A 13,423-nucleotide genomic window follows, 5' to 3' on the forward strand; every position below is an offset into this window, starting at 1 on the left:
TTAAAAGTTTACAATTTGTACCTGAATCTTTGTTGTTTTTCATAGTGTGATTTTTGAGGAATTGTATTGAATCCAATTAGGGTGAATTTGACCCGCACCATAAAGGGTGTACACAGAAATCGAACAGTGCACAAGGGTTTGTTTCGTAAAACTCAACGCAACAGTGTATTGGGGAAAAAAACAGCACAAAAACACCCCCATAATGATGTCAGCAGCAGCTGGGATGTTGTTGGATTTGTAAACACACTTTCACAAGGTCACATTTTTCTGATACGCAGCATTAAATCTGACTAATAAACATTAAAGAAAGAGTTGAGGGGTCACAGACACACCCCAGGACCCTTCTGACTGTCTTGACCAATAAAGGGACATCCGCTTTATTTATTTAAATCCAGACGGCTGTTTCTGTGTCTTCCAGTAAAAGAACAGAAGGAAAAAAGCAGGAGGGAGGAGAGCAGGTCTGACATCAGAGTAATGTGGAGCTCACACTCATTTAAGAGTCAGGCCGTGCCGAGCGTTCGACATACAGCACACAGCACATCCGCAGCAGAACACACACATCTGGATCTGCTTTTGGAGAAGTTGAGGTAAGATTCAATTACAAGACCGTGTGTCTGCCAACAACATGTCATTTTAAACTGAATGTGCTGTGTGTGCATTAGACGGGATGTGTCCATTGCACTGTATATCTAAAATGATATATCTATATATAATATATCTGGATTTAGAGCAGTTTTGAGTTTTGAAAGAAATTAATAAAGCATGTTCGCTCAAAGGACTTTCCAGGAACAACATGTTCTGCTTCTACAGAAGTAGAAGCACAGGAGGAAGAAAACAAAAGCAAGAGAAAAGGCTAAATGTTTTGGTATTTTTCATTCTGTTTGAAGTTTTAATATTTGACATATTTGACATCAAACTTTTAGTTAGAAATTAAAACATGTACATTATTGTCAGGTTTATGTGTGTTGCTTGGTCTGAACGTCTGCAAAGTATCAAGGCAAGGATATCTACAGCTTTTTTTAATTTGACAATTCATGTACTTTCTCAAATGTTTTTCTTGTGATATATTTGCATCGTGTAAATCAAGAATACGGTACTCAAGCGGGACTGTTAGTATGGTAAACTACTCACTTGATGAACACTAACTTGTGTTTGTGAGGGTCTATATTAACTTAGCATATGCACTCTTGACTATTTTTAGTTTTTCAAAATGTTTGAACCTTGAACTTATTCATCAATGCATCCTTAATATGAACTGTTTTCAACATTGTTAATAATCATCATATTAAAATGATTTCTGAAGGATCATTTCTGAAGACTGGAGTAATGATGCTGAAAATTCAGCTTTGATCACAGAAATAAATTACATTTTACAATATATTCACCTCGAAAACAGCTATTTTAAATTGTAAAAATACTTTACAATATTACAGTTTTTACGGTATTTTTTATTTATTTAACTTTCAAAAACATACAAAAAATCTTACCAACTCCAAACTTTTGAACAGTAGACAGAGTATATTAGTTTGAGTCTTATCATTAGGTTCAGACAGTCTCATAATAATAAAAATACATACACAAAAATGAACAAAAGTTCCTGAACAGCTTATCTAATCACTGACTATTCTTTGTTGATTAGTCATGGACGGTTAACAGTAATTAGTCTGACTAAAAAAGATTCAATCTACTGACTCTACTGACTGCTATTTTAAACGCTGGAAATATTGTGCAACTACACTACGCTTACAACTTCGTGGATTCCAGGATTTACTCATCCACATGTCGTTCCAAACATCTAGGACTTACTTATTTTATTATGTGGATCAAAACTCTGCTTTTTTTACATACAATGAAAGCAAGATATAAGTCTGGAATGACATGAGGGTGAGAAAATGATGAAAACATGATTGCTTTACCAAACAAATAAGATTTTTTTGGAAAAACTCTGCTCACCAAGGCTGCATTTATTTGATCAAAAACACACACAAAAAAGTTTAAATATCAAGTATGGAATAATTGACACACCCGAAAAATAATGCAGACCCGAGGTGGTAATGCAAACGGCCCAGAGTCAATTATTTCACTTTTACTTTTTCGGTTTTCCACACCTAAAAACATAGTTCAGAGGATGTTTTTCAAGACATCTGTCATGGTTTTTGTTCTTAAAATGCTCTTGTGTGTGGGATTTCTTACGCATCTCCTCCCAAGCCTTTGTGTTTTCATCACTCATCAGAGAGAGTGTGTGTGTGTGTGTTTATCCAGCCTGATTTCATGAAAAAGCGTCCCTATCGCATTGTATTTATCGTGTCATTTATACGCGAAAATAAGTTTTTACGTGCATATGATACACAGTTTTCAAGAGAGAGAGAATTACCTGAGTCTGTGTGTCTCAACAGTGTTCAGCATCAGCGTCTCTAATAGTGAAACTGTAAGTTGATCTGCTTCAAGAACAGCGCCGTTATTCCCTCGCTAGTGAGAAATATCATGTAGCTGTTAAGTTGCTGAACTATTTAACTGATAAAATCACCAGAGCAGCGCTGACAACACGTCCCTGCGCGAGTGTCTCCGTGCTGTATGTGTGTGCGTTTGAGCGGAGGAGTGCGGGAGAAAGAGATTGTGCTTTTCCATAATACATAAGTACATCAGTGATCAGTGAATCGTGTGGATATTCCTCGTTCATCGATGCCATTGCTGGCCATGCGGGCCTGTGAGACGTGCCTGGGTGAAAGCAAAAGACGAATAATATAGACTTCACGGGCGCCATTATTGGTCACGTGCGCTTGTGTGAGAAAGACCAGTAGGATTGTTCTAGAGGCCAGGTTTTTTGTTTTGTTTTCTCTTTCTTTTTCTTCTTTGTATTTCTATGTTGTCCTTGATTCTGCGGATGGTGTTGATCTGTGATATCCTGTGAGAAATTTTAAGTTTGATGGCGAACCACCCCGAATTTATTACGGTGAAAGAATCTACTACGGTGAAAGGACAACAATTCGTAAAGAAGAGGACAATATCCTTTCCTTTCTGCTCCAGTCTTGCTTTCGCAAGACTATTCCCATTTAGAGACTATTGAGTTTTTTTCTTCAAGATTTAAGGACGAGTACAGAGACTAATACAAAACTGATGTGCTTTGAAAAGAGTGTTTAAGGGGAAAAAAAGAGACACCACTCCATTATTTTGTTCATTTTATTTTATTTTCTTCTGTCATTGCAATTACCTGTGTATGTTTTGGGGTAAAGGAAGAGTGCACTCTAGGGGAATTTTCATGTTTGAACTGTGTGTATAATTGACTGACATTGTAATTCAACGCTATCTCACGACTAATTCGTACGAATTTGTACGACCTCACTCTTACGAATTTGTACGATTTGTCTAAACCCACGTGATGGGTAGGTTTAGGGGCGGGGTCAGGGGTAGGTCATTCGTATGAATTCATACGATTTTGGCAACTCGTAAAATATGTACGATTTAGCAAAAAACTTACAAATTCGTACGGGCGAGGTTGTATGAGCTGGTACGAATTAGCCACCTCGTAAAATTTGTATGAATTGCCGTGAGATCGGGCTGTGTAATTACCCTTCCTGATTTTTTTCATTGGAAACCAAATTACATACCAGTTCGTATTCAACCTGTGTCGCTTAATGTTTCTCACCACAACCCGCTACCTCCTTTACGAGCTAAAAAAAGAATCTTCTGATGAATTATCTGCACCAATAGCAATTTAATTAATTAATTGTTAAATACTGCAGACACCCGTTACACTATTTTTCTGTTTTAATATAGTATTTTACATTACAAGCAATTCTTATTATCATCAATATTGAAAACAACTAAAGATTTTTTTGGGAAACCATGATAAATGTTTTCCCAATAATTCTTTGAATAGAAAATATATATTTCAAATCTTTTGTAACATTATGAATGTCGCTAAATTTAATTGTCAAATAAAAGCATTACTTTCTTAAAATCTTCATTTAAATCCTCCTTTTTAAAGTGCAGTGTTTCACAGATTCCATAAAAATATTGGCAGCACAACTATTTTCAACATTGATAATAATAAGAAAAAGTCACAATTATTTCATTTAAATTTAAAAACTGACGCTAAACATCTCTTCTCTTCACAGAAACATGGAGCACGACATAAAAGCAACAACATTATCAATCCTTTCAACAATTCCTACGACCATCTCAAGGAACAACCTCACCAATGACACCCAGTGTCCGCATTGGGAAGTGTGGGACTGGTTGTACATCATGCAGCCTGCTTACATGTTCATCATCTGCGTGCTGGGAATTCTGGGAAACGTCTTCGTCCTGCTGGTCTTCGGCTTGCATAAGAAAGCATGTACGGTGGCGGAGATCTACTTGGGGAACCTGGCGGCCGCCGACCTCCTGTTGGTTTTGTGTCTGCCGTTCTGGGCGATCAACATCGCTAATGGTTTTGATTGGCGGTTTGGGTCGGTTATGTGCCGTTTGGTCAACGCCGGCATCAGAATGAACATGTTTTGTAGCATTTACTTACTAGTGTTGGTCAGCGCAGATCGCTACGTTGCACTCGTTCATGCCATGTCGCGCGGTAGAATGAGACGACCACGATACGCCAAGCTCAACTGCATCGCCGTTTGGTGTTTCGGAATAATCCTCAACATCCCAACGCTTCATTTCCGGGATACTCAATTCATCCCGGAGCTGAACGTCACGGCTTGTATTCTGAACTATCCGAGTCCCGCTGTCAGCCTCGCTTGCGACATCCTTCTCATTTTGTTCGGCTTTATCCTCCCAATTGTGGTGATCACCTACTGCACGCTAAAGATCATCCGAGCCCTGAGCGAGCAAGTCGTCGACCGCTTTAACGCGGAAAACACGGAAAGGAAAGCCACTATCCTGGTGCTGGTGGTGCTGTTGGTGTTCCTCGTGTGTTGGGTGCCGTTCCACCTCGTGACCCTCATGGATATCCTGATGCGCTTCGGCCTCTTCGGCGGATGCGACATCGAATCCGGTCTCGACATCTCCAATCAGATATTCACCTACTTGGCTTTGAGCAACAGCGTGTTGAACCCGATACTCTACGTGATCGTGGGCAAGAACTTCAGGAAGAAAGTCAAAGAGCTGATAAAGCAACTTACAGAGAGGAAAGCAGATTCGACAAGCGGTTCTACAAGATCACAGCTCTCGTCAACCTTAAAGACATTCACAACATTTTAAGATAATGTGTACGTTCATAGGTTATTATAAATTATAATGTTTGTTTAATGTGTCAGTTTTTATGTATACTGTAAAAAGTTATTATTGGAGTATGTACTATTTTAGTAAGTTCTACTTAAAAATTTCACATTTAATGCAACGCCGTTTCATTGTAATTATTTGTGAATTTTTGAGTGAAAACGTTTTTTTTAAAGGTCATGTGATTACTCATTTTAAAAGGTGTGTATTCTTCATTTTATGTTTTGAGATGGTGTTTTTTTTTTATGTTGAAGTCGTGCTGATTTTAAAAGTTAATAAGCTCTGAAAATAATGGAAGGACAATTTTAAAATTCTGCCAAATTGCAATCTAACTCACAATTACACCAAAAACTCTAGATGTTTGCATGTCACTTTGGATAAAAGCATCTGCAAAATGAGCAGTAGTTTTTAAAAGCAGTGTTATCAGTACAAAATACCCAAAACAATACAAAGGCACAAGTGTGGTACTTCTTCAAAAAACATGGTAATATAATGCCACTTTATTTTACAGTCCTGTTTCCCATACACCAACACTTATGTGAACATGTCAAGGAAGCAAATATTTTTTTTAACATGGTATTTTTTACATTTATTTATAAATGTAATCGTAAAGACCAGACCATTACGCTGAATGACAATTTTACACTTTGGAGCATTATTTAACTCATATTTGTTCATTTTATTTTCACCAACGTTATTTGAAATATGAAAATAGACACTTTACTTGCATTTTGCATGTAAAGTCATACAAATTTTGTCAATTTAATTTAATGCGGACAACGAAATGGTGACGTCTCGTCTTTGACCCATGTACGTACTATGTACTTACAGTAATTACAAGAACTGGGTAATAATAGGTACTAAACCCATAACCTACCTTATCCCATGTAGTTACCTTATACTACCCAGTACTTTCTTAGGTAAGTGCATTGTGTTATGGAAATTTTACTTTTTAATGAGTTATTTTACTTTTAGATGGGTACAACTTTTATTAACATTGAAGATGTATTGTTTACTCATAAGCATTTAAAGGAAAATAATCATATAAGCAAAAAGCACATTATTAAAGATATAAAACCAAGCTTTTAGAAATGTATAAGTTAGGACAAACTTGCAGGAACGAAATGTTCTCTGGGTCATGTGAAATGTGGCAATATGTGTGTGTGCGCAGTTTCGATCAGCAGTTGAGATCTGTAGCTAAAAGCAGGAAACTTTTTGCTGACATGACATTGTTCTGTCTGGATAGAATTTGTTTTAGACATGAGATCATGAGCTAAGACGTCTCCCTTTAAGGCAGCAAAGGATTTTTTACACAGGATGTGTTCGGGTATATAACCTTGGGGAAACTGACTAGTCTTTGCCTTCTCATGTCAGATGCTCTCTGCGTGAGAATGCCATGGGCCTTCTCATATCAGACGCTGTCTGTGTGGGAACGTCTTATTTCATGCATGAAATAAAAGACTTTGTTTAATCTTTTGAGAATCGACTTTGTCTCCTTCATCCAGGTTTTAATATTGATCATTTCCACAACAAGTGGTACACTTAAGTGCACGTACTGTAAAATAAAGTGCAACCCACTTTCTGTCTGTGTAATGCATATTAAATATCAGATAAAACCAGACGGATGAAGAAGTCTGCAGACTGTCAGACAAAGTCAAAGAGCTGATAAAGCAACTTAAGGCTGGAATCCATTACACGACTTAAAATCTGAACAGATTTTTATACACTATGCATTACAGGGCTCCAGACTGCGACCAATTGGTCGCATTTTGCGACCAAAATTTGAGAGTGTGCGACTGAATTTTACATCCAGTCGCACATGTGCGACCAGTAAATTAGTCCCTTTTTTTTTCTTTCTTTTTTTTTACACGTTAAACGTGGAAGGGGCTTATCAATGAATCCGGAATGTGTGGCAGTGCAAGAAGAATAGGGAATGGCCACTGTAAGTGGCTAATGTGTGGAGGGGGAGGGTCCTAGAGATAATCGAGCGCGCGTTTAAACGTCTGTAGGAAGGAGACGGAGACAAATATCACAACCTGCTGTGTGCGTCTGAGCCACGAGCAAGCGAACTATTGACTCGTTCTGCGGCTAGTGTGTCAGTTAAATTCACTTGCTGGCTTCTCAAATAAAACATTACAACAGCGATAATAATAAAAAAACGTGAATAAAACGATTACTCTTTGTGCATTGTTCAATGTGAGTGCCAAATGCTCGAACATGACCTGTCATTTACGCCGTCATCACCCGGGAGTTGATAACGCACGAGCGCAGGCGAGACCTGAACTGCAGATGTTACCATCGGTGTTTAAACTAAACTCATTTATTTTGCCAATGCAAACATTCAAGAGCAAGACGCGAAAGAGAACTCGCGTCTAGATTTGTGCGCGCGTGTGTGTGTGTGTGTGCGCGCGTATGGGGTTATTATTGTTGCAATATTCCAAATAAATAGATTAATATTCACAAATAAATGTAAAGAGATTCACAAAAATGTATCGAATGCACAAATGAATAGATTAAGATGCACAAATAAATGTAAAGAGTTTCACAAAAAAATATAAAATTCACAAATAAAAAAATGAGATTTGCAAATAAATAAAATATTTACAAATGTTTTCTTATTTTACAAACACAACTCTGCCTGGCATTTATTTGTGAATCGGTTCCTGTGCATTTGTAAATCGCTGCACACATTTGTGAATCGGTTCCTGTGCATTTGTGAATCCCCTCACGCATTTGTGGATTTTGAAACACTTCTATCGCAGACGTGCAGAGAAATCCACAAATAGGTGGACTCCACCCACCGCCTACTCAAGCCAATCAGATAACGGCCACATCGAGCTGGCCAATCGTAGCACGTTATCGCTTCAACCAATCACGTTAGGCTTTACGCTCGGGGCGGGAAGTGGGAACTGACTGATTCTTGCATCAATGAAAGGAGCACTGGAGCGCAGTAGTAGCGCTGGACTGTGTGTGTGGCAAAAACACTCTGTTTTCAAAAGATTGTTGGAGTTTAAGGCCTCTTTATATTTCCATCAGGATACACTCAGGGAATTATGATAATCAGAGATCCCGAGCATCATGAACAGTCTCTACACCGGCAAGAGGCGCGTCACAGCGCGTCAAAAGCAAATAGGCACTGTCTGTTCACTGCTGCCGCTGCAGTTTAAATCATGTAAAACTAGCATGTTTGAAATGTTAACACACATTCCCATGTGACGTCTGCTTAGCTTTATATGCATAATCGTGCTCTTAACGGCTCTGATCGTAGCCTGCTTATTGACTAGTGCTGGTTAAATCATATCGTGATAGTGTACTGGACGCGGGGCATTCATTGATAGTAAACGGATGCCCGCACTTCTGATGTAGCGGCTACTTCACGCAATTAGGACAAATGTTTTTGTATTTATACATTTGGGCTTATATTTGGTATTCTACATTACATTTATTTATATCCTATTGCTATTTGTCACTGCGATTGTGCTTTAAAAGGCAAAATCGTATAGTGTCATGCATCGTGTCTACCCTGTGCGAGGCAATCTACACTGGGCAAAGCGAATGTGCAAAAACATTTGTCCTAATTGCGTGAAGTAGCCGCTACATCAGAAGTGCGGGCATCCGTTTACTATCAATGAATGCCCCGCGTCCAGTACACTATCACGATATGATAGTAACCAGCACTAGTCAATAAGCAGGCTTTTGACGCGCTGTGACGCGCCTCTTGCCGGTGTAGAGACTGTTCATGATGCTCGGGATCTCTGATTATCATAATTCCCTGAGTGTATCCTGATGGAAATATAAAGAGGCCTTAAACTCCAACAATCTTTTGAAAACAGAGTGTTTTTGCCACACACACAGTCCAGCGCTACTACTGCGCTCCAGTGCTCCTTTCATTGATGCAAGAATCAGTCAGTTCCCACTTCCCGCCCCGAGCGTAAAGCCTAACGTGATTGGTTGAAGCGATAACGTGCTACGATTGGCCAGCTCGATGTGGCCGTTATCTGATTGGCTTGAGTAGGCGGTGGGTGGAGTCCACCTATTTGTGGATTTCTCTGCACGTCTGCGCTAGAAGTGTTTCAAAATCCACAAATGCGTGAGGGGATTCACAAATGCACAGGAACCGATTCACAAATGTGTGCAGCGATTTACAAATGCACAGGAACCGATTCACAAATGTGTGCAGCGATTTACAAATGCACAGGAACCGATTCACAAATAAATGCCAGGCAGAGTTGTGTTTGTAAAATAAGAAAACATTTGTAAATATTTTATTTATTTGCAAATCTCATTTTTTTATTTGTGAATTTTATATTTTTTTGTGAAACTCTTTACATTTATTTGTGCATCTTAATCTATTCATTTGTGCATTCGATACATTTTTGTGAATCTCTTTACATTTATTTGTGAATATTAATCTATTTATTTGGAATAGCTATTGCAACAATAATAACCCCATACGCGCGCACGTCTATGTGTATGCGTAGGTTACTCATCTCGGACAGCGCGCAAATATTATCTTTCAAGTTATCTTTCAAGTCTTGCTCTTGAATGGACAAATTCACACAAATAAAGTATGTCAACATGTCCGTCTTGATGAGTATCCTAGCAGACATAGTATCTGTTATGCCTTAAGTGAACATGTATGAAGAAAGACACTCACAGTATCGGTGTAGGCCTACTGAATCAGCTCTGAATTAAATAGCTTTTGTAACTTTAATAAGGATTCATCTTTAATTTATACAGTCAAATATGCAATGTTATTTTACATTTGATTATTTTATTCAATTTCTGTACCTGAAAACTAATGTTAGACCAACCTGAAAAGCATAGTTTATTTTATTAGTAGGCTAGGCTATCTTTGCTCTATTGTATTTATTTGTGCTTGTGCTTTTGCTTGTGGTTAGATTATTTCTTAATTTTTTTGACAGTAGTCTTTTTTTCCCCTGAACATAACACCGAAATCATACCGAAACCGTGAACCTAAAACCGTGATACAAACTGAACTGTGAGCTATTTGAAATGTTGCAGCCCTAGTACAGTGTCACAGTCGGATGATGATTCAGAGTGAGAGGTTTTAGTGGCAAAAAAGGCCGAACCCACCATTTTCTGGAAGACTGGCTGCGAGAATTCAGCTGGTTGAGGTAGTACTGTAAGGAGACGAATACCATGAACTGCGAATGTTGCAGTCGCTAGCCCATAACTGCGGGGAACACGAAGTTTGCCGACAGTGCAGGCACTTCACAGTTTAAACACAATACTCTATTTAATAACAAAGCATAGAGTATGCGGTGTTAATAAATCAATTGCCGGTTGCTTTTAGAAGACAAGAGGCTGTAACGTTAAATCAGAGTGCAAAGGCATTGTAATTTCTGCATCTATTATCAAAGTATTTATTAGTAATACACTGGAAATTAGTAGAAATGTGAATATTTGGTTAGTATGTTGATTTACGGTGTGTGCTCCTAAATTTCCTGGTTGTGCTCCTAAAATTTTCAGTTAGGGGCCACTGTGCTCCTAGGGAAAAAAGTTAGTCTGGAGCCCTGCATTATAGACTTGCTGACTTTGTAAGCGGTTACAGAGAAAAAACTGGGCATCAAACACTTAGGGTCTTTTCACTCCTACCTTGTTTGGTCCGGATTTTTGGACTTTTCAGTTTAATCCGAATCAAAATGACAGGTGTGAAACCTCCCCAAACCACGGTCCGCACCAAACAGACGACATTTGGTCCGATGAAGCCAGGTAGTCTCGGTCCGGATCAAACTGAACAAAGGTTTGGTTAGTTTCTAGTGTGAACGCATTTTCTGTATGGTTTGGACTTTCAGAGCATTTACAGGAAGACCCGGTGGTTCCGATGGCAGGAAAAATATTGTTTCTTGCCAGCGACGAGAAAATTTTTGCACGACGAGGATGGTCATTTGGCGAATTTGAACTAGCATCGCGTATAGTTGGTGCTGCTGGCAGTAATGCCGTAATAATAACAGTATAGTTTCAACGATATGTGTCTGTTCATTCATTGTTGTCAAAGTTACCTGCGGATTTGACAACACACTGACGTCCGACGCACGTCCGTTTACAAACCAATCAATGTCAAGATGCAGCCCACATAGATGATGACGACAACACTGTAAACCCTAACGCTCAAAATAGTTCATTGGTTTGAGTTGGACAAACTTAAATTAAACTAATTAGTTCAGTCAAATTAACTTTTATGAGTATTTAGCACTTTCTTTTTCTTTCAAGTTCACAGAACTGATATATTTTAAGTAAACTGAACTGCTTCATTGTTTTGAGTTTTATGAAACTATTTCTTTTAATTTAGACGAACTTAAGTTTCATTGAAACGGCTGGGATGTCTATTTCCCAGCATGCTTTGCCGATGGCACTCGTAATGGAGAGTAAATGCTAAAATTAAGTGTAATATAATATGGGGTTTTTTTTGTGCAAGATTAACGTTAAGTGGGAGATTTAGTAGTGATTCATGTTTTGTTATGCTAATTTAGAAGTTGTTCTGTTAATGTTGGTGTTAGGATAGTTACATCATGGTGACGAGTGGAGCATGAGATTGATTTAAGAGGAAATAATACCTTTATATTGTTGCACTCATACAGCAAGTGCTTCTGTATAACACACTATTGCTAATATGTTAGCAAGTATGTTAGCAGATTAGCTTGTTAAAGCTAACTAAGTTTATACTAATAGAGTACTCAAACATTTTAATTGTTCTTAACTTGAAATGTTTAAGTACAAAATAAAAATCTGCTGGTTCTGCTTTCTTAAACTTTGAATTTCATAACTTAAAAAAATTTGAGGCAATTGATTGCATTAAATGCTTTGAGTTCTGCCAACTTATTCGGGTTTACAGTGAAGACGCAAGTATGTCATGTAAAGTTCTTTAATTAATGCGCTCGCATAATTGCAATGTGAAACCAAAAGCGAATGTATAAAATGTATCAAAACATGAACTTTGGTTCGGACCTTGGTGTGGACTTTCAGGTGTGAAAACGCCCTAAATTACTTTTAAATAATTTGCAACAAACTCACACAGAAACACACGGCTCGTTGTGAGGAGGCACATGACAGATGAAACGAACATGGATGTGCAGGAGATGAGCGCAGTAGCGACTCTGTGTGCTGAATCACAGCAGAAAAAACAAGTCAAGTGCCCACAGTCTGGGGTGAATAGATGCGGTCACTATACTATGGACTCCACAGATTACAATAGGAATTAGAGTTGAGTGGTGCAGTCAGTGGTTTTATCTGTGCTGAGGAGTCACATCATTTGTTACGCGTGTTAATTTACTTAATTGTATTGTTTTTTTACTGCAACACTGGTAGACACTTCAAAATATGTGACCCTGGACCACAAAGCCAGTCACATGGGTCAATTTTTTAAAATTGAGATTAATACATCACATGAAAGCTGAATAAATAAGCTTTCCATTGTTATGATAGAACAATATTTGGCCCGAGACACAACTATTGAAAATCTGGAATCTGAGGAGCAAAAAACATTGAGAAAATGTCCTTTAAAGTTGTGCATTTATGTTCACGATTGTGCTGCATTCACTCACAAAAATACAAGTTTTATATATTTACGGTAGGAAATTTACTAAATATCTTCATGGAACATGATCTTTACTTAATATCCTAATAATTTTTGGCATTAAAAAAAATTATCTATAAAATTGACCCATACAATGTATAGTTGGCTATTGCCACAAAAATACCCGTGCGACATGTGACTGGTTTTGTGATCCAGGGTCACATATGTTCTAAAATCAGCTCAAAATATCAAATATTTTTTGATATCCTCCGACAGGATGGAATCATAGTCTAAAAAGCCTAATATCTGGAAACTTGTGGAAACCTTCAGCAACTATTGTTGACTAATCTAGACTGCAAATCAGGACATAAATCGTGTAGTCGTGCATTCAGGCCTTTACACAGAAGAAAACGGTTCTAAGATCACAGCTCTCATCAATCAAAGACATTCACAACATATTAACACCATTATATACAATATGCATTCATAGGCAAATGTTTGATAAATATGTCAGTTTTGATGTATGTAGTGTTACTTATTTTAAAACGTTGTACATTTCTTTAATGAAATAAGTTCTTATTTCTTTTATTATCTATGTAATTATTTTTATTTTTATTTCTTCTATGTAAAGCACTTTGAATTACCACTGTGTATGAAATGTGCTAT

At 37.8% G+C, this 13,423-nt stretch overlaps 1 protein-coding gene across 1 annotated transcript; it reads left to right on the forward strand.

The window, feature by feature from the left end:
- Nucleotides 1-415: 415 nt before the first annotated feature.
- Nucleotides 416-6,689, forward strand: bdkrb2 (bradykinin receptor B2). Its single transcript, XM_079633274.1, has 2 exons — nt 416-587; nt 4,119-6,689. The coding sequence occupies exons 1-2, from the start codon at nt 475-477 to the stop codon at nt 5,197-5,199; spliced, it is 1,194 nt and encodes a 397-aa protein (XP_079489400.1). The 5' UTR covers nt 416-474; the 3' UTR covers nt 5,200-6,689.
- The last annotated feature ends 6,734 nt before the right edge of the window (nt 6,690-13,423 follow it).

The sequence above is a fragment of the Phoxinus phoxinus genome (assembly GCF_949152265.1).
Source record: "Phoxinus phoxinus genome assembly, chromosome: 13".
Taxonomy (NCBI): domain Eukaryota; kingdom Metazoa; phylum Chordata; class Actinopteri; order Cypriniformes; family Leuciscidae; genus Phoxinus; species Phoxinus phoxinus.